Source organism: Eucalyptus grandis, chromosome 9, assembly GCF_016545825.1.
Source record: "Eucalyptus grandis isolate ANBG69807.140 chromosome 9, ASM1654582v1, whole genome shotgun sequence".
NCBI classification, from domain to species: Eukaryota; Viridiplantae; Streptophyta; class Magnoliopsida; order Myrtales; family Myrtaceae; genus Eucalyptus; species Eucalyptus grandis.
In genome coordinates this window covers 28,623,310-28,645,614 of record NC_052620.1, presented here as the reverse complement: position 1 = coordinate 28,645,614, position 22,305 = coordinate 28,623,310, and the positions used below count along the sequence as shown (strand labels likewise).

General features: G+C 40.2%; 2 protein-coding genes and 1 long non-coding RNA gene across 3 annotated transcripts; 2 read left to right on the top strand and 1 right to left on the bottom strand.

The window, feature by feature from the left end:
• The first annotated feature begins 6,867 nt into the window (after positions 1-6,867).
• Positions 6,868-7,332, top strand: LOC120288492. The gene has a single exon (XM_039302513.1). The coding sequence runs from the start codon at positions 6,868-6,870 to the stop codon at positions 7,330-7,332; it is 465 nt and encodes a 154-aa protein (XP_039158447.1).
• Positions 7,333-14,606: 7,274 nt separating this feature from the next.
• Positions 14,607-16,142, top strand: LOC104415131 (probable glutathione S-transferase). The gene is made up of 2 exons (XM_010026388.2): positions 14,607-14,983; positions 15,404-16,142. Exons 1-2 carry the CDS (start codon positions 14,657-14,659, stop codon positions 15,785-15,787), a joined length of 711 nt encoding a protein of 236 aa, XP_010024690.2. The 5' UTR covers positions 14,607-14,656; the 3' UTR covers positions 15,788-16,142.
• Positions 16,143-18,503: 2,361 nt separating this feature from the next.
• Positions 18,504-20,481, bottom strand: LOC120288595. Its single transcript, XR_005546697.1, has 2 exons — positions 19,943-20,481; positions 18,504-18,667 (listed from the first exon to the last, which is right to left on the bottom strand). It is a non-coding gene; the product is annotated as an uncharacterized LOC120288595 (long non-coding RNA).
• Between the last annotated feature and the right edge of the window lie 1,824 nt (positions 20,482-22,305).

The following is a 22,305-nucleotide window of genomic DNA, read 5'->3' as shown; positions in this document are numbered from 1 at the left end:
TTGAATTTAACACTAAAAGATGTTGTCGTTATACATTGCATCACCCATTGTACCCATGTAGCACAATGAAGTCTAATGTGAATTTTTTTATAATTTTCATTTTTTTTTATATATTTTTCTTGTTTTATTGTTAAGGCATGACAAGGGACCGCCACTATCGACTAGGGCCAACAACCCTTCCTAGCTACTGGCCAAGAGTTGTGACCCTTGCCAATTGCCGACAGGGCCTTTTGCAATTCTCACCTAGTGGCCATGAGGTTTAACAATTAAAGTTCTCTTTAAGGTTAATTAATCAAACGGGGATGAAATTGGAACTTCATTTGATGTTGAAAATTGGACAAGGAAAAAGAAGGTTGCAAAAGGGTCACTTTGTATCAAAGTTATATCGGAAGAAGAAAAGTGGCAGTAGCCCAAGACAAGCAAATAACCAAGTTTTCACGAAATCTTCGTTCCTTTAACGGGTATAATGAAATTTAGATAGTGCAGCGTGAGAAGCCAGAATTCTATCATTCCGTTCCCAAAATGCGGACTTTCTTTCCCTGCTGGTAAATTTAAATAAATGTGGATATTGTTAAAAAAAAATTTGCTGGTAGAAAAGATCGTTTTTGAGATAATTTTTATGGTAGCTTATCTCCATTTTTACAAAATTACTATTTTTTTAATAATTCGCATTTACCAATTTTGAACTAAAAAATCAATTTTTATATGCATAAAATGTTTCGAAAGTACTAACTCTTGAATGAAATCACTTACCTAAATTAGATCGAGTACGAACTTTCATCATATTAAATTAATAACTAATTTTAGGTTCCCCATGCCTATTTGAGAAAAAGAATTACCAAGAAAGTCCTAAACTTATTATGTTTGTGTTAATTCAGTCCTAAACTTTCATCATATTAAATTAATAACTAATTTTGCTCTAATCATATCTGATAGATAATGTTTTCTCAAAGACCTAAGAGCTTCTGACATTCAAAAGGTGAGAGGCCTCCACAGGATATCTAAGTTCCCAATGACATATCCCCAAGAATTAGAGATATCATCGGTAAGTATATCACCAGGCATTATCCGCAGTGGATTTTGCCCGGAATTATTGTAATTATTAATTTGATCCGAGAGACATCGGATCATTTTTTTTTAATTATTTTAATTTTTGGGCTTTTTGATAGAATTTTAATTGTAAATCATTATAATTATTAATTTAATCCATAAGACTTCGGATCGATTTTTAATTATTTTGACCTCTTTGTTGTGATAATTAGGGTTAGAATAATCGTTAATTTGACCTATGAGACAACAAGTTATTTTTTATTATTATTTTAATCCTTTATTTTTGTTGATAGTTTAGATTTAATATTTATTTAATAATTAAAATATTAAAAAAATCAGAAAATCAAAAAATCAAAATTCTGCATGAGCATATAGGTTTAGTGAATCAGACATGTAGGTTTTGTAAATTAGAATTTTTTAGGATTACATTTTTAGGGTCGCACTTTTAGAAATAAGTTAGGGTTTGACCTAAATTAATTTTTTAGATAATGATCGCACATTTTAATTATCTCATTTTTCAAAAATAGTTTTCTAAGATAGGATAGGGTTTAAGTCAAATTAATCCCTAGATTAAATTAGAAAATTATCCTCTTTTAGATAGTTTAATTAGGGTTTTTATTAATTCTGAAAAATACAAAAAAAATATGAGATGCATATTAAGTAGTTTGCATAATAGGATCATTTGATTAGAATTTATTTACTAGTAAAATTAGGTCATAAAGGTGCATATTAACTAGTTTTCATAGTAGGATCATTTAATTAGAAATTTTGGTAATTTAGGTTAAAATAAATCAGCTGCCTGTAAATTTTTCTTTTGAAAATTAAAAAGAAATGGTATCGAAAGAGCATTAGAAAATTCTAGTGTAACCAAGTCCCCGTACCCTTAGTCTCTAGTTCGTAGAAATAAAATAATTTTCCTGTTATTTTACTTAGGTGTCTAATCGACCTACCATAAACCGATTAGTGGCGATTCCTAGTTAATAACCTCTTGCATATTTAAAAATTTAAACTTAAGTCGCGAATTGGTATGGGCTTGGGAGAGCCCGAGCTAAGTTTAAAAACTTAGTAGTCCATTAACCTAGTTTTAGGTGATGCACCCGAAAATTAGTTTGTGACAGCTTGGCGACTCCGCTAGGGACTTGTTTTAAAGCACTTAGTGGACTTAGGCCAATTTTTCTTTTTCCTTTTAAAAATGTTTTTGTTTGGTAGCGGGGACATCAGGTACGTCCCTAACGTTTCTAAGGTGTTAAATGTTCTTGCAAATATGAGGTATAAGGGGAGTAGTTTTTGCTGACATTTGTCTTGCAGCTGGGAATGTGGGATGAATGATTTGTTTTTTCCTAATTAGAAGCGTTGTTTGCATTTAAACTGTTGTGCATGTTTTATTGCTTTTAGCACTACACTATTGCACACACAACCTGTGGCCGGACCTGGGCTGCAATAGGATTTTTAGGATGGTGTTGAGAATGATACTTCCTCCAAAGTGAGACCACTATATAGAGGTTGACATTCTCTTCCTTGAAAGTCTTTTCATAGTGTCAAATGTGTTTGTCCATATCCGCGAGACTGCATGACTATTGGACATTCCATTTGACTAAGCCGGAGTTAGGAGGACCTGACACGTTAATGCGAGACTACAACAGTCAGATCATCTTCTTAGCTCCACTTTGTTAAGCCGTCTAGGTAGAAATCGAGCCTCACATCTCATGTGCATGTCTATGTGATTGCCGTTAATTTTTCTTGATGAAGTAAGTCTTCTATCCTTATACCATGCAATTTATTTTGTCGTATTCTTGGGTCGATCCATGACAATCTAGGTCAATCATTGATTTCATTTGTTTGTCAATTGGAAATGAAATGAGAGATTGCTAGGGAATGATGCATATGAAAAAAAAAAAACTTTGGAGAATTTGTTTTTGCGTCATGTCCAGAAAATTTGGTTTTACTAGGATATCCATTTTTTAGGAAATTTCCTTCTTGCATAGACTTTTCATGAATAAATGAAAAAAAAAAATCGATTAGATCATTGTCATGGATTGACTCTCCATTCACACCTCATACTTACATGTTCCCGTTTATTTCCTTTAGGTGATTATGGAGCGATCTCGCTCACCCATCCATACATGGTCGAGAGCTAAAATGGCGGATCAAAATGAGGTGCTGGACCATATCATTGTCAATATAAACAAACGAACTGCGTACCTCCAAAGTCAAGTCGATGAATTGTCTGCTACTGTGGCTTGTCTCGTCAAGTAAAAGGGCCATGATGACATAGGTACTCTATCTTCAGTGAGAAACTACGACTCGAAGAAGAGAGCCAAGAGGACTTTCGAACCATCCTATTTTCCTGAGGTAGCTGAATTTGATGCCACTATGAAGAGACTAGTGACATATCTAGAAGGAATAATCTCTAACCTGGAGGATTTGCATCACAAGATCAAGGAGGGTGAGGAACTCAAGCACACATGATTCATGATCCTAAGTAGTTCGCTTTTCTTATTTAATTAGGGGCATGTTCAGTTGCATTTTCCCCTGCGTGGGAGTTCATATTGCTTTTTAGAGATTGGTAAAAATTTCTTCTGTTTTGCTTTAGTGCTTGAATATCACATTTTTCATTCCAATAAATATAATTTGATTGATGAATATCAATAAAATTACAAGTTTTGTTTTGAGGACATGATGGAGTATGCCAAACCAACCCAGTGATGATATCCAGCCGATAAACAAAAAGAAAAATCCAAGGAGAATTCCGAGGCCTGAGCTTCATCATGCTTCCTTGTGTCAAAATGTTTCAAAAAAATATTTTTGTCAAAGGATTTAAAACAAAAACAAAACAAAAGCACAAATGTAGATTACTCTGTTTGTCTTTCTAATTTATTTCATGTTTCAGGAACAATCTTATGGCATACAACGATTGGAAATGGTCCAATCCAATGCAACAAGTATTGATAATGATGATCCTGACGACTCGATCGAAGACTCCATTGAGATGCAACATAGTTGGGAACAACATGAAAAAGCTAAGGCTCTCACATCTGAGCAGACTGTCACTATTAATTTGAGTGACACTGAAGAAGCCAAAGAGGTGAAAATTGGGGTGAGTCTCCCCAAAGATGAGGCGGAGCGCCTAATTTAATTACTGAAGGAATATTAAGACATGTTTGCATGGACCTACGTTGACATGCTTGGACTAGACTCGTCAATCGTGGAGCATTGCCTACCAACTAATCCGGACGTGCCACCTAAGAAGCAAAGGCTACGGAGGACTAAGCCCGAGCTCTCGAAGAAGATATAGGAAGAGGCGAGGAAGCTTTTGAATGTGGGATTTATTGAAGTCTCACAGTGCCCCGAATGGGTGGCTAATATCGTGTCGGTGATGAAGAAGGACGGTCGAGTTCGAATTTGTGTTGACTATCGGGATTTGAACAAGGCTAGTCCAAAGGATGACTTCCCATTACCACACATAGATGTCCTTGTGAATAGTACTGCTGGTTCTGAACTATTCTCATTTATGGATGGTTTTTCCGGGTACAATCAGATAAGGATGAATGAGGAAGATAAGGAGAAGACTGCATTTATTACCCCGTGGGGAACCTTTAATTATAAGGTCATGCCCTTTGGACTCAAGAATATAGAGGCAACCTACCAGTGAGCCATGGTCGCATTATTTCATAACATGATGCACTAGGAGATTAAAGTCTATGTTGATGATATGATTGCAAAAACTCGACCAGGAAGAAGCCACATCGAAACCTTGAAGAAGTTGTTTGATCGACTCCGTGAGTTCAAGCTTCATCTAAATCCCGCTAAATGTGTGTTCGGAGCAACATCCGATAAGTTGCTCAGATTTTTTGTGAGCAGTAAAGGGATTGAGATCGATCATTTCAAGGCTAAGGCCATATGTGAATTGCAACCTCCGTCAACAGTGAAAGATGTCCGTAGCCTTTTAGGGAGATTCAATTACATAGCGAGATTCATTTCTCAACTCTCTGAAACTGCCAAGCCATTCTTCAAGCTTCTAAAGAAGAATGCACAAGTTAACCGGGATGATGAGTGTCGAGAAGCGTTCAATAAGTTGAAACAGTACTTGATGATTTTACCAGTTCTTGTCCCACCCTCATCGAGGTATCCTTTGATTCTCTATCTCACTATTCATAGTGAGCCATTGGGTGCAATGTTAGCTCAAGAAAATCCTGTTGACAAAAAAGAACGAGCCATTTATTACTTGAGTAAGAAGTTCACTGTATCATAGTTGAAGTATTATGATGTTGAAAAGACTTGTGTGGCATTGATGTGGGTATTGCATGGGTTGCGACAATACACACTACATTATCAGAGATTCCTCGTGACTGAAAACGACCCTATCAAGTACTTACTTGATCAGCTAGTTTTTGTGGGTAAGTTGGCCAAATGACAAATCTTGATTTTCGAATTTGATGTGCAATTCATGCCACAAAAGTCGGTTAAGGGTCGAGCGATGGCTGATCTATTGGCCGAGAATTCAGGAGTCCCTAATGATGATAACAGTTTCCTTGATGATCGTGTCTTGAGTATAAATGAAGACTCATCGAAGATGTTCTTTAATGGAGCTATAAACCTATCTGGTTCAGGTACCAGGGCAGTTCTGATATCTCCAAATGGACAACACCATCCGGTAGCTGCAAAATTGATATTTTCATGCACTAACAATGTAGTCGAGTATGAAGCTTGCATCATCGGGCTTTAGGCCGCAATTGAGATGGGTGTGGCTAAGTTAAAAGTGTTCGAAGATTCTGCACTAATCATACTACAGACCGTGGGAGAATGGAAGACCAAGGATGCAAAGTTATTCACATACCATAAGTATTTAGAAAATATGGTGAAAGAGTTCAATGATCTTTCGTTTGAATACTTGCCGAGGTCTCACAATCAATTTGCAGATGCACTTGCGACGTTATCCTCTATGTTGCAAGTCACTGATGGGTTGGAGGTTGAGCCTCTGAAAATAGAAGTTTTGCCGAAGCCGGCTTATTGTATGATTGTGACTGAAGAACCTGATGGAAAACCATGGTATCACGATATCATGAATTACATTAAAAAACAAGAATTTCCCGAAGGAAGCACTAGAGTTGATAGGAAGTACATCACGAAGATGGCCTCGAAATTTTTCGTCTTGTACAAGAGATCTTACGATTCTGTCTTATTGCGATGTATAGATATAGTCGAAACCACTCAAATCATGCAAGAAGTGCACGAGGGAGTATGTGGCCCCCATATGAATGGACAGATGTTGGCCAAGAATATTATGAGATTAGGATACTACTGGCTCACACTGGAAAGCGACTGCATCCGGTATGTTCGGAGTTGTCATCGATGCCAAATTCATGGAAATAAGATGAATGTTCCTCCAACTGATCCGCATCAGTTTTCTGAGCCATGACCTTTCTTGATGTGGGGTATTGACGTGATTGGCCCAATCAATCCCAAGGCTTCAAATGGGCATCGATTTATTTTGGTGGCGATAGATTATTTCTCCAAATGGATCGAAGCTACATCCTTTGCAAGTGTCACTGCTCGTATGTTGTGAAGTTTGTCAAACGTGACATAATTGCTCGCTATGGTGTCCCTAAAACAATCATCACTGATAATGGGACCAATTTGAACAACAAACTTGTTGATGAGTTGTTCGGAGAGTTCAAAATCAAGCATATGAATTCGTCTCCTTACCGCCCTCAAATGAACGGGGCCGTTGAAGCGGCCAATAAGAACATTAAGAAGATTTTGGCTAAGACAGCTGTGAATTATCGAGATTGGCATGACATGCTACCCTTCCCACCGATGGCATACGGACATCGATCCACACTTCCACCGGGGCAACCCTCGTTTGCTTTGGTGTACGGCATGGAGGCGTTCGCCTCTGTAGAAGTGGAGATTCCTTTCCGAGATTTTTATCCCAAGTGGATTTGTCTCGAGGCGGAATGGTCACAACAAAGATTCAAGCAGTTGGACTTGATTGACAAGAAAAGACTAAAAGCTCTCTGCCATGGCCAAGCATATCAACAGAGAGTAGCTAGATCTTTCAACCGGAAGGTGCGGCCAAGGCATTTTGAGGTAAATGACCTAGTCCTAAGGAAGTTGTTGCCAATCTTTTCAGATCCCGGAGGCAAGTTTGCTCCAAACTACAGCGGCTCATATGTGGTAAAGAAGGTACTTCCTGGCGGTGCTTTGATTTTGGCAGAATTGGATGGTCGTGAGTTTTTCACTCCTGTTAATTCAGATGTTGTCAAGAAGTATTACCCATGATAGAATTTTCCATGTCATGTTTTGAACTGCAAGCATTTCAATAATGAATAAATTGCTTCAATGAGTTCAATTGTTTAAATTTATTGCAAATTTTGCATTTTTCTTCCTTGATGAATTGTGTGAGATAAATTAAATGTGTCAAATGGGATACTTTGGAATGATGAAAGGCAGGCCTTGTTCCATACACTATTTCATATACCAATCCCTAGTGAGTTGTGTGAAAAATTCCGTCCTTGCAAGGAAAAGTTGATATCGCAAAGGGTACGTCAACTAAAGTGACGAGAGGCATTCTTTTCTCTATCCCAAACATTACAGGTGATCCATTGCTTAACCCATTTGAGCTCCATATGCTTTTGGAGATTCTTTTTAAATTTCCTCTGTCAAGGATCATCCCACATTGGGACAAATTCGTAATGAATTGGAGGAATCTTGTTGCTCGCACTTGTATCAATCTTCGAGTATTGCTTTCACAATGTAACTTGTACAGAAATTTAAAGTGCCTTAGGATGACGAAGAGTAGTTCTTTCTTTATCCTATACACTTTCATCCATTACATAGCGTACTTGAGCCTATAAATTCATTTCATGTCAAACCTAGTTGGTGATCATCCCCCACACTGGGGCAAGATTAGAGACAATCATTCAAGTAGCATGGTCTAAAATGCTTATAAAAGAAGATTGTGTAAGTCCAAAGAGAAGAAGTGCAAAATAGGGGCATGAAAAAGCAATGTGTCTAGTAAAAGCAAGGCTAATGTACAAAAAGAAAAATTAAACACTTGAGTCGTATCCCCAACAAGGTGGTACCAAAAAAAAAAAAAAAAAAACTCTCAAATGCTGTTGCAATCAATGGAGTTGTGATAAAAAAAAAATCTTTGACAATGGCGAAGGAAAGTGGTGGAAATGTCAGGATGATCACCAACTTTAACCCCCTAAACACTTTTTTGAGCCTAATAATCCTTTCATTTCTCAACCCATGAGTCAAGCCTATGTTACGACCCTTACAAAGTCTCTTCAAATTAGGGCACTTGAATTAACCTAGGGGTTCACATGTTTTAAGCATAGGTCAAAGAAGTGCGAGCAAGATTATTTCTTTCTCATTTTGCAGGGTTCTTGACTTGTAAACCCAGAAATGATTGCGAAGCTATTCTTTCAATAGCCTTGACTCAAAGAGTCCTTTTGTTAAGCTGTTGACAAAGCCCACAATATGGTCCCTGTTGAAGACCTCTCAAATTGGTAAGGTTGTACTGCTTGCGAGAATACTTGAACCCCTGTCGATATGGTGAGATGGAGTAATTCTCTTTTAAATGAGAGTGAGTGAAAGTCCTTTCTAACTGAAAGTCTCTCATTTAGTATTCTTAAGAAATCCATGTCATGAGTAAAAATTATCTTGAATGGTAATTCTCTAGTGGAAATTTAGGTAAGTATGCATGAACCCCAATTAAATTGATAAAAACTTCAGTGGATTTTGAAGTGTGCATTCCAGAATAGCATTAATTGCTTATTTCTTTGGTGAATGCATTTTTGCTCTAATCATGTCTTACAAATAATATTTTCTCAAAGACCTAAGAGCTTCTGACATTCAGGAGGTGAGAGGCCTCCATAGGATATCTAAGTTCCAAATGACATATCCCCAAGAATCAGAGATATCACCAGGTAAGTATATCTCTACTTATACTTTAAATACTTGTCATTGTGCAGGTATTCTCTCCCAAGTGCATCAACACTTGACTCGGTCAAGCTGTCTTCTATATCGACTCGATGTGCTTTCATAGCCCGGTGTCCTTTAAATTGACATGGCGTGCTTTCATAGCCCAGAGTCCTTTTCATTGACCCAGCGTGCTTTTGTAGCCCGGTGTCCTCTATATTGACTTGGTGTGCTTTCGTAGCCTAGAGTCCATTTCATCGACCCGGCGTGCTTTCGTAGCCCGGTGTCCTTTATATTGACTTGGCGTGTTTTCGTAGCCCAGAGTCCATTTCATCGACCTGGCATGCTTCCGTAGCCCGATGTCCTTTATATTGACTTGGCGTGCTTTCGTAGCCCAGAGTTCATTTCATCGACCGGGCGTGCTTTCGTAGCCCGGCGTCCTTTAAATTGACTCTGGCGTCCTTTCGTAGCCTAGAGTCCCTTTCATCGATCCAGCGTGCTTTTGTAGCCCGGTGTCCTTTACATTGACCTGGCGTGCTTTTGCAGCCTAGAGTCCCTTTCATTGACCCGGCATGCTTCCGTAGCCCGGTGTCCTTATATTGACCGGCGTGCTTTCGTAGTCCAGAGTCCATTTCATCGACCCGGCGTGCTTTCGTAGCCCAATGTCCTTTATATTGACCTGGCGTGCTTTTGTAACCTAGAGTCCCTTATATCGACCCGGCGTGCTTTTGTAACCCGATGTCATTTATATTGACCTAGTGTGCTTTCGTAGCCCAGAGTCCCTTTCATCGATCCGGCGTGCTTTTGTAGCCAAGTGTCCTATTTATTGACTCGGCGTGCTTCCATAACCCAGTATCCCTTGATATGACATGGCATGCTTCTGTAGCCCAAAGTCCCCCTATCAAATCGACGTACTTCCGTAGCCCGAAATTCCCTTTCTTCGACATGGTGTGCTTCCGTAGCCTAGAGTCACCTCATTAATTTAGGAGACATATTTTTAAGCATTAGAGATGCCATCAGGTAAGTATATCTCTATCCATACCTTAAATACTTGTCATTGTACAGGTATTCCTTTTCAAGCACTAGCACTCGATGGAGTTGCCCCCCAAAGAATTTTCTCAGATTCATCAGGCGACCGTAGAATGGCACGGGTCCTGAAAAATGAATCTCAGTTTAGGTGACCATAGAATGGTACGAGTCCTAAACAACACCTACTCAGGCGACTGTAGAATGATACGGGTCTTGGAAATGAATCCTAGTTTAGAAGACCGTAGAATGGTACGGTCCTAGACAGCACCTATTCAGGCGACCGTAGAATAGTATGGGTTCAGAAAAAATGAATCCAAGTTTAGGCGACTGTAAAATGGTACGGGTCCTAGATAACACTTACTCAGGCGACCGTAGAATGGTACGGGTCCTGGAAAATAGATCCCCGTTTAGGCGACCGTAGAATGGTATGGATCCTAGACAACCTCAGTTCAGGTGACCATAGAATGGTACGGGTCCTAAAAAATCATTTTTTTTGTCAAGGCGACTGTAAAATGGTACGGGTCCTAGACAACATTCAAGCGACCGTAGAATGGTATGGGTCCTAGACACAACCAAACAATGCCTTACTAGGTGACCATAGAATGGTGCGGGTCTTGGGAAAGCAATCACTTTGCGAAGTCATGTTACTATTATAAGCGACCGTAGAATGGTACGGGTCTTAGATATGTAACACAAATCTATCTTGGGTTTCTCTACCATCCCCGAAGGTAAGTAATTCCAGGTAACTTCCTTTATCATTTGCATTAGCATTTCCATGCATCATATAAATTGCATTCAAAAAAGGAATTCATTTTCCAACAAAAAGTCATTTAGTGCATGTGCATAATTAAAATTATGTCTTAATTTGTCTTTGAATGCAACCTCTACGAGCTCACATTCAAAGAGGGACAACTGTTGACACATAATTTTGGAAAAATAAAATTGCATTTTGAACAAATAAAAAGAAAAAAATGAAAAAAAAAAAATGAAAATGGGGGAAATTGATTTGATTGTTTATGCATGGAAGTTTGAAATCTAATGGATATTCATATTTTGATAAATGCAGAAACAATTAAAGATCAGGTGAACAAAGGGCAAAGATTTTAATAAAATTGAAGGAATTGGTGCAAGATCGAGCTGATTGCGAAATCATGCTCCATTTGCAGTCGTGATTTAATGCGACAGAAGATGGAAACTTGAAAGTTGCCATGGAGACCGGCCATCTAGAAATCACTATAAAATAAGTCGATCCATACAGATGCGAGGGGGGTGCGAAAAATTGGGAGAGAATTCGTGAAAAAGGTGCGAGAGAAAGTAAAAAAGAGAGGAAGAGAGAAAAGGCTTTCTCCCTCATCCATCTTCAATCAAAAGAGGGTTTTTTCTTTTCCCGACAAAAAAAGCAGGAAAAAGAAAAGTCAGCAGAGAGGGTATAGAGAAACGTGAGAGAGAGAGAAAAAAAGAAAGAAGAAAAAGAAAACAAAAAAAAGGACTACGGTGTCGTCTTCTTCCTCCCGACACGCCCCGTCCGCGCCGGGCCGTGCCCATGCCGTTCGTGTTGCTTCGCCGTCGCTCCACCAAGTAGATCCTCTTCGAACAACCCTCGCCCGGCCTCCAAGCACCACCGCGCCTCCGCCACCGTCGCCTCGCTGGACTTGCCCCGACGCACAACAGACAGCCGCCGACGTTCGTGCTCCTCGCCACTCCTCGCCGCTCCGCTTCGCTACTCCTCACCGCACCATCTCGCTCGCCCGCGCCGAGCTACCCTCGCCAGCCACCGTCACTACGCCTCCTCCACCAGCTAGGGTTTGACCTAAATTAATTTTTTTAGATAATGATCACACATTTTAATTATCTCATTTTTCAAAAAAATAGTTTTCTAAGATAGGATAGGGTTTAAGTCAAATTAATCCCTAGAATAAATTAGAAAATTATCTTCTTTAGATAGTTTAATTAGGGTTTTTATTAATTTTGAAAAATACAAAAAAATATGAGATGCATATCAAGTAGTTTGCATAATAGGATCATTTAATTAGAAATTTTGGTAATTTAAGTTAAAATAAATCAGCTGCCTGTAAAAAACATTTTTGAAAATTAAAAAGAAATGGTACCGAAAGGGCATTAGAAAATTATAGTGTAACCAAGTCCCCATACCCTTAGTCTCTGGTTCGTAGAAGTAAAATAATTCTCTCGTTATTTTACTTAGGTGTCTAATCGACCTATCATAAACCGATTAGTGGCGACTCCTAGTTAATAACCTCTTACATATTTAAAATTTAGACTTAAGTCACGAATTGGTATGAGCTTGTGAGAGCCTGAGCTAAGTTTAAAAACTTAGTAATCTATTAACCTAGTTTTAGGTGGTGCATCCGAAAATTAGGTCGCGACAGTATGATTAACCAGAAAGATGCCCAACGGGGATCGAAACGGAGCAAAGATTAAGCAAACCTATTCATTGGGATAATTATATGCACACCAATTCAATTTTAAACATTTTAATTTGATCAATTTAATTTTCAATGTTTTAACAATTTGTCAATATATATTTTTCGGCCAATTTTAACCGACAATTGTTGATGTGGACGAAGTGAATGGCCGCGTGTATAGAGGCTTGCTTTGCACTGTTATAAATTCACCGTTTCCTTTCCATCATTTGCTCAAGACACAAAAGAAATGGGTGGCTGTGTGTGTCCTTGCCCTTCTTCTCTAGGTGGGTGGGGAGCCCATTTAGTTGGCAAGTAGGGGTGAACAAAAGAATTGGATTGAATTAACAACCATCCAAATTCAATAAACTAGCCAGTTTTGGGTGGTTTCCGCTAGAATTAGTCCGGTTCCTAAAATGTGGAATTGTGAATAATCGATATGGTACCTAGTTTTTTGTGCAGAACCAGACCAATAGGTGACACTAAATTAAGATTACACCTGTTTCTTTCTCTCTTTTAGACCTTAGCTTCTTACCTCCCTTTATTGCGATTGACGCTCTCACCTTCCTCTCTCACACAGCCACGACGGTCTTGTAGAGCCACCATCACAGCAAAGCTAGACCAAAATAAAGTCACCATCATAGTGAAACTAGATGAGATTAAAGCTCATAATGTGGAAACTAAGGGTGAAAGAGAGCTGAAAGAGTTTGGTCAGTGGAGGAATTGTTTGGTGCTTAATGTAGATGAGAGAGAGTAGAGAGAAAGTAAAGACAGGAAGGTGCGGGTGTTTTAATAATAAAATGAAAAGGTATATCCATAAAAATATTTCCGTAAAAGCGTGTCGGTTCCCTCTGTGCACGTTGCCTAGGGAAATGTTTCTTTGATCCCACGAAGACTGAAAAAAGTAGTGAGTCATCTTTCTATTAATTTTTTTGATTAAATTAATAAACCATTTTTAAAAAAAAAAAAAATAATAAAGTTGCGCCCAACTGTAGTTTGCCCGGTTCTAGAACTGTCCGATCCAGTTCCTACTTCTGAAATTTGGAGCCAAGAGTTGTCGGGAATCAATCAGCCCTATTGGCGAGTTGAGATGGCTCTCAAAATGCAAATAGTCAAGTGCGAGTATATCGATGAGGACTTGATGAACTGCCCGAGAGCCCTTCGCTACACGAGTACAACTCAATCCACGAGAAGATACCTGTACTTGCCCACGATGGCGAGTCACTAGTAATTATTGTACTTTTTATTAATTCAATTCATAACTTTTCAATTTTAATAATTGAGTCCTAAAACTTTTCATTTTTTATCATTTGAGATTATTTAGTCAATTTTGACTAAAAATCGTTGACATGGATATCGACGCTGTCACGTGGGATGGTAGATGCTGACGTGAATAATTTTTAATAATATTTTAATATTTTTTGTTAATTTTTTAAAATATTTAAATTTCTTTCTTTTTTCCTTTTTTCTTTTTGCCGATGGCCAGGTCGACTAGTCTTGCTTGGGCAATGGTCACCCTTGCTTGCCACGAGTGAGGTGCGTCTAGGTGAGGGCGAGACCTAATGTCAATTGGCCTTGCTCAGGCTAGGGCGGCCTCCCTAGGCATTGGCTGGATGAAGGTGACGTCAGTTGAGGCCGCCTTGGCCTAGGTGAGGTTGACCATCGCTTGGGAGGGTGATCCCCAAGGAGGGCTTCCCTTGCTAGATCTGGCAATGCTAGTCTCCTGTAGGCCACGGCGACTTCACGAGGGCGTTGCCTTTGCCCAGCCTTGCCCGATGTGGGCCTCACCCGCCCGTGGGCGAGATGTCCCACCTAGCTATGGGCGGTGGGAAGAAGAAAAATGAAAAAAAATAAAATAAAATAATAAACAAATCAAAAACTTAAAATTAAAATATTATAAAAATTGTCAACCTTAGTATTAGCTGGCCATGTAAGATAGTGGGTATCCACGTCAGTGAATTCTAGTTAAAATTGACTGGATAAACTCAATTGGTAAAATATAATAATGTTTAAGACTCAATATACGAAATTAAAAAGTTTATAAATAAATTGGTGAAAGTGAAATATGTTTAGTTCATTTTGAACAATTTTCCCATCTTTGATCGGTACAGAGACTCACACTAGTATAAATCCGCCATTGCCTCGCTGTCACTTGCTCAACACCCAAAAGAAGTGTGTAGCTGTGAGGATTCTCACACGTCCACGGCCACAGAAGAAGAGAGAGTGCCCAGATGTGTGAGGAAGAAGTGAAGCTGCTGGGTGCATGGGGGAGCCCGTTTAGCTGGCGGGTGGAGGTGGCTCTCAAAATGAAAGGAGTCGAGTACGAGTATTTTGACGAGGACTTGATGAACCGCCCCAAAAGCTCTTTGCTTCTCGAGTACAACCCGGTCCATAAGAAGATACCCGTGCTCGTCCACAATGGCAAGTCCATTGCTGAGTCGCTGGTGATTCTCGAGTACATCGATGAGATTTGGAATGACCGCCCTGTGATCTTGTTGCCTCAAGATCCGCGCGACCGAGCCATCGCACGTTTCTGGGCCAAGTTCATCGATGACAACGTATGTCTACCTTTGACTCCACCGCCTTCACGGGATCTTTTTCTTTATGATGCATGGACAACAACAGGTGCCTTTGGCTTTATTTCTTAAGAGGTGAAAGTTTTGAACTCGCTTAATCAAAAGTCCTCAGTCTTGAGACTATAGAGTAATGAGTTTGCACCCTTATATATGTTTGTTCTCAGGTATGTCCTTACGTTTCTCAGGTCACTCGACTTTAGGCTCGCTTTCAGCAAATCGGTTGAATTCATTTTGCCACCGATAAGCCATTGAAAACCTCTATTGTTTGACAAATTAGACTAAAGCTAAGAGAACCGCTTGTTGAGTGTTGAACTATATAATTCAGTGGCATCGCATGAAACAAAGTCAGAATAAATTGATCCTGAAGAAAAAGTTTGGTGGATCGTGCCATTTTGATTGCAGTGCGTTCCAGCTCTATGGCGATCTTGTCGGCGCGAGGGTATTGAACGAGAAAACGCATTCGAGGAAGCATATGCCCTCCTAAATGTGCTTGAAGCCGAGCTCAAGGACAAGCAGAAGAGGTTCTTCGGAGGAGACACCATCGGGTTCGTGGATATCACAGGCAACTTCATCGGCTACTGGATTGGAGTGATCCAAGAAGTGGCCGGGGTCCGTCTGCTGACCCCGGAAAAGTTCCCCCTGCTATGCAAGTGGTGCTGCGAGTTCCAAAACTTCCCCATCTTCAAGGAAAATTTGCCTCCGAGAGAGCAACTCTTCGCCTTCTTCAAGGCTCGCTTCGAGAGGAAGAGGAAGACTCTCCGTGGCGGCTTGATGACATTACGGTAAGTACCATTACGGGAAGCGGGGACGATTTCGGACTTTCTTTCGGCTTATGTATTCATGAGCCAAGAAAGAAGGACCGAAATGGTGTTGCTGGTCCCCTTTGGATTGTCATTGTTATGGTTTTCAAGTCTGGTTGAGGTGAGATTGAGTGGTTTATGAGGGCATATTATGGCCTGGGGTGATGGAGTCATATCTAGATGTGACTTAGATGTGACGGTGTCTCTATCTCCTTCGAATAAGAATGAAACTATCAGATACCTCTTTTGTTATTTATATTATCGTGCTAGCCTCGAGAGATTTTGCGGGGAGCAGCACAATGAAATACGTTTAGGTCAAGATAACAAATAGGCCTCATGCTCACGAGTGTCAATACTTGTTAAACATGATCAACAACGAAATAGAGTATGCAGGAGAGATTTTGCAGTCAGGCTGCAAAGCTGTTAGGATACATGATTGTCATTCACTCTTTTGTGTCACTAATGATTTCCCAACTGTTCCTAAGCACTCTCTCTATCTCTATCTTTCTCTCTCCCTCCCCTTGGCGCTATGACTGAATAGTCATGGTTGCGTGCCCAGCCGTGCCCAGCCTTGCCGGCGTTGCCGCATTCCACCTAGGTCATTCTGATTGCGCCATTTTCGTTGTCGATGCTCTCTCTCTAGCGCGCATCGAGGATAGAGCCAGATCTGGCTTTGGCATGACTCGATCCTTATTTGATTGCTTAATAAAAAAAACTCTAGGGATTCTCTCAGGAGAGCTCCAAAAGAGATTTCAAATTTAATTGCTTTATGGTTTACCAATCATCAATGCAAAATGAGGCTTTTACAATCCCACTAGTGCCGTGGAGGTCCCCCGGACCACCCAGATCCCATGAGTGAATAGAAAATTGAATCTACATTGGATCTCACGCTAAGGACCACCCCACTTGCTAGACAACTCTAATGGGCTGATAAGACTACGTTTTTTATTATAACATACTAGTGCCTACATGCCTTAATCCTCCAATTAGGGAGAATAATTTTTCTTCCTTCTCCTTAGGGAAGACCCCCTGAATTTTACATCCGGGAGTTCAACGAAACAGTTTAAAATCATACTAAGGATCAAAACATGATATTGAACAAGCCAGTGATCTTGTTCTCGTCCCACTCTTCTCATTGCCAATTAGCAAACATGGTCCATGTAATCTTCTTTATTCTTGACATAACCACCGGTGACGGAGGTGGATTGTGTGATGAACATAAGTCACATAGGTTGTGTACTGTATCAAAATTTCACAGCAAAGCGTGTTTATGTCACTTTTCAATGTCTTTCTAATGGGTACGGCTCAAATTCGATTCCAGCTCAAGTTGGCCAAGGGACGAATCCTTTCTTAAATGGCTTATGAAAAAGGTTTTCTCCTGTGTCTTTTCGATTTCGATTTGTCTTCATCCAAACAGAATTAAATGCTTCGGCTTGTCGATTCTAATAATGTAACATGCATAACATACATAATTATAATTTGTAACCTACTTCGTTTTTTTTTTCTTTTTAATGAGACACAGAACAAAAGGTGGGGCCACGACCAACCCAAACCGTCCATCGAGGAACGAGAAAAACCACATGGAGCCCACCATGTCAAATATTAAAACTTTGCTCTAGGCTTTTAGATCCATTGAAACCAAGGTCATGAACCAAGAGTACTCTAATACCAATATTAAAATAGATAAAGAAAAAAAAAGACAAAGATTGCATGAATTATCATATGAAAGAACAAGGGGATGTGGAAGGGGGAAATGCCCAATTTTCATGATAATTGTCCAAAAAATTATAAACTTATTATACAACATCTGTTAAGTCCTAATTTTACAAGTTTGCTAATTTAGAACTTTTAACAATTTGTAATGTAGTTCTTCAGACCAATTTTTGCATTGACGTGGACACCAATTATTCTAAGTGACATAATCGACACTGATGTGAATAATTTTTTTTTAAATTTTCTGATTTTTTTTTCTTTTTTCCCTTGCCTTCCCTTTTCTATCCTTTCCTTTTTTTTTTTTTTTCTATTTCCCTTCGCAATTCCACGACCTTGGTGTTGATCAATGAAGGTCAACAACCATAGATGAGAATGTTGCGGCCTTTGTGGACACTAGGGGAGGGCGGCAACTCCCTCACCTAGATCCGACAAATTTAACCGGCCATCGGTAGAGGAAAATAAGAAAAAAATTCAGAAAATTATATTTAAAAAATTATAAAAATTATCCACGTTGATGTCAATAATGTCACGTAAGATGATCATCGTCTACATTAACAATTTTCGATCAAAATTGATTGGAAGAACTATATTAATAAATTATCAAAGGGGTTAGCTAAATCACATAAATTAAAAGAGAAATCGTGATTGAATTAATCTCCATACAATGAATTTAGTTTTAGTTGAATAATTTCCCCTTTAATTTCTGTTCTTGTAATTCCAAACAGCACATAAGAGATAACATTTAATGCCGCCAAAGGGGAGAGTTTCCATCTCATATAACACCTAATTACTCTCCTTTCTTGTCTCTTGCTTGCCTCATATTTTATGAGTGCTGGACACTTGGTGTCACGCCCCGAACCCGAGCGCATGCCCATCCCTCTCTGGTCGATAAAAATTTTGCAACTTCCTAGGACGAGTCGCCGACCCATTGATTTTTATTGCACATGCGGAAGCAAATAACAAATCCCCTGACAATAACTATCTCGGGATAGAAAAGCAGGACATCACATTAACAAACAAACCACACTTTATAAACATACTGAGTCTTTCACACAAGTCTATAACCAAAAGACCAGTTCTCAAAAAGAGGATGTCCTATCCGACCTACTCTTCAGGTCACCTCAGCTTAGCTCCAGGTCCTCCCTCTACGGTCCTGAAAATTTTAAGCCCACGACGGGGTGAGATATAAATCTCAGCAAGTTCACGGTCTAAGCCCCGATTAGGAGGAAATACACCCAGACACAACCACTCAATTGGCACAGAGGACTTACCTTGCCTCAGTTTCCTTTCCTGCATGTCAGTATAGTTCATATCGCAATGCATATAATCAATGCATATAACAACTGGAACACCTCATCAATTCAATTAATCACCGGGGTCCTGATTATAAGACCAAACCGTTATGACACGTCCCATTCTATGTCACACAGTTTTGGTCTCATAATCGGGTGCATCAAACTCAATAATCATGCGTTCCAATTATTAATTACACCCCTCAAGGGTACGGCCAACTCTATTGGCGGTCTTCTGGCATTGCCAGGCGTCGTCTCCCCCGTGAGCACGGCAACGTCTCTCAATTAGATGACTTCCCGAAGGGGCGTAGGTCCGAATCACTGCGACCCGCTACCCTAATGCATGGGTAACCCGAAAAGGGATTTAGTAACGTCCGGCATAATTGCTCGAGATCGGTTCTCTTAACCAACACACGACCACTCAATCTCGGCCTGGACACCGTGCATTGCACTCAAATGCCTCCATTAAAATAGTGATCCCGCCTATTTCCTTCGTATTAAAAATATCTTGAAAATAGTCGTGTGTGGGACACGGTCAATTCGAACTTAAGACCGATACATATCTCTTTCAAACCCCACTATTTGATATAGTACTTAAAATCTATTTTCAGGTGTTAAAACCCGACACCCGGGATTTTCGAATAAATAATGAATTTCACAAATTTTGAATTAAATACTCAAAATTCCAATCAGCACTCAATTTGCACAAATTAACATCCAATTGCAGAAATTGAACACACCATTGCAATCAAGTTTAAATCCGGTCATGCTATCCCTGCCTAATTTCCGGAAAATAATTAATAATTAAATAAATTATCGAAAATTAAATAAATTACAAAATAAATAAATTTAAAGCATTTAATTGAATTAACCTAAATTAACTAAACTAAATAATCTAACTAACAATTAAATCTAACCATCCTATTTAATTTAATCTAAGTGCACTAACTAAATAAACTAACTAATTCCTAACTAATCCACCTAACTAAACTAATTACACTAACTAAATACTAACTATATACTTAATCTAACTAAGCCATCCTAAACCTAATCAACATAAATAATCCACAAATTAGCTAACTAACACACCTCTAAGTGTCATTAGCCCACTAATAAAGGATTAGAACGCAACTCACCGGTTAAGCCCGAAAATTGGCTCACGGCGACGGCGGCGCAACGGCGGCCGAGACTCGAACTCACGGCGAGGCCAACAGGAGTTCGGACTGACTGAAAAACCACAAAAAGAAACTCACGAACTCGGCTGAGTTCGTTGGAAGCCGCGGCTGGCTTCGGTCTTGGAGGACTGAGCGAAGCTAGCGTTGGCAAATCGGCAGAGAAGAATTCGGTGGGTTGCTGTAAGGGAAAGGAAAGCAAAACCAGAATGAAGGAAGCATGGGCTTTGGCCTTCGATTGGGGTTTTGACCGAAGCAAATGGAGCTTCGGACGCGTGGGCTTTGGTGCGAGGAGAATTTCACGAGGAAGATGGCAAATGGTGGGGTGATTCGGTGAGTGGAGAAGTAAACGTGAAATGAAAAAGAAATGAGAAGGAAGACCGAAGATGGTGGGAAATGATCATGGAGAAGAAGCTGAAGGCGTCGCACGAAGAAAGAGAGAGAGACGAAGGAGCTGGCGTGCGCAGGAGGCCACAGGAGAAGAGAGAATCGGATGAGGGAGAGAGGCGGTGGACAGGCGTGCGAAGGAAGCTGCAGCCAAGGAAGAAAATCAAGGAAAATATCTTGATCCTTTAATGCTTGGTCTCTTTCGGCCTTCATGCATATCACCACGCCCCCATTTTCTTTCTAACAAATATAATCCAAAACTTAACCCAATTGATGTTAAAATCAGTCCCCAAACCATAGCTCTGAATTTCACCTGATTTTAGAATTCAATTTCATCCTCAAATTCTCAATTTCAAGTCCGATTTTATCGAAGAAAAATCCCACACATGTCCATAAATTCCCATCACCCAAGAGTTCTGGGCTTTTGCACATCAAAGTTTCCTTCAATGAGCTCCGTCCGAATTTCCGTTCATTTCCGAATCGATTTTCCGTAAAAATCTCGGAATCTCCGAAAAAAAATTTCGGAAAGTGGGTCGACGTTCCTAAAATGAATCGTGACACGGAGAAACTTTCAATTTCTGAAATCGAGCCGATTTTGCGGTTAATTTCAAATTCGATGTGATTTTAGCGTGTCACAATCTACCAGGTAGCTTTTAGGAACTTTTAATACAATTGACTCGTGGTCGATTATTTTCGAGCCACAATGTACATCTTCGACACATTGGCGACTCTCGATTGTCGTGAAAATCTCGAGATTTCAAATACGGACACATGGTACAAAAATGACAGAAAAATCGGTCTAGTACCGTTCGACAGAAGTTTTGTAATTAGGTGGAATCACCCACGCACTAATCACATCTCTCTATCGAATCGACCTATCTCCGGTCTCGATTCATTTTGACGGTGACACTTGAGTGTTAAAATTTGGCACGAAAGACATTTCAATGCCAAAAGTTAGGAAAGTGGCGTTTATGTGCCAAAATCAAAGCAAAATTGATCATTTAAGTGCCAACAGCGAGAAAAATGACCAAAATGCTAACGTGGCGATTGTCTAGAGAAACAAGTGTAAAACGATGTCAATTTGCACGCTGACGTGGCTAGACGAGTGCAAAAATGACATCGCTTTGCTGTTGATGTGGTAAATAATTAATATAAAAATTAATTAAATTAAATTTAAAACTAAATTTCTTTAAAACATTATTATTATTAAAAGGAATGAGAAAGCATGTGGCTGAGGGCTAAGCCCTTGTCGCCATTGCCTCCCCGCCGTTGCCAGGCCTTGGCTAGGGCTAGCAAACCCAATCGACCGATGGCAAGGGCCACGCGAGCCCTCGCCTAGATGGGCTACCGATTCTCGCCAAATCTGCAAAATGGCTCGCGGGCTCTCGCCGTCGATCGACTAGGGTTGGCGACCTCTGGCTAGGGCCCAACGATTGCGGCCGACCCTCCCCCTACCGTCGTCGACCCTTCCCAACAACGGTGGGGAGGCAGCGGCGGCGAGGGCTTAGCTCTCAAGGGCTTAGCTCTCAAGGGCATGCTTCATCCTACTACTACCACTACTACTACCGCCATCGCCAAGCCTTGGCTAGGGCTAGCGAACCCAATCGACCGATGGCAAGGGCCACGCGAGCTCTCGCCTAGATGAGTTGCCGACTCTCGTCAAATTTGCGGAAGGGCTCGCGAGCTCTCACCGTCGATCGACTAGGGTCGGCGACGTCTGGCTAAGGCCCAACGATTGCGGCCGACCCTCCCCCTACCGTCGTTGACCCTTCCCAACAACGATGGGAGGCAACGGCGGCGAAGGCTTAGCCCTTAGAGGCATGCTTCATACTACTACTACTACTACTACTACTACTACTATTATTATTATTATTATTATTATTATTATTATTATTATTAACAATGGGGAGGCAGCCGTTATTATTATTATTAGGGGCATG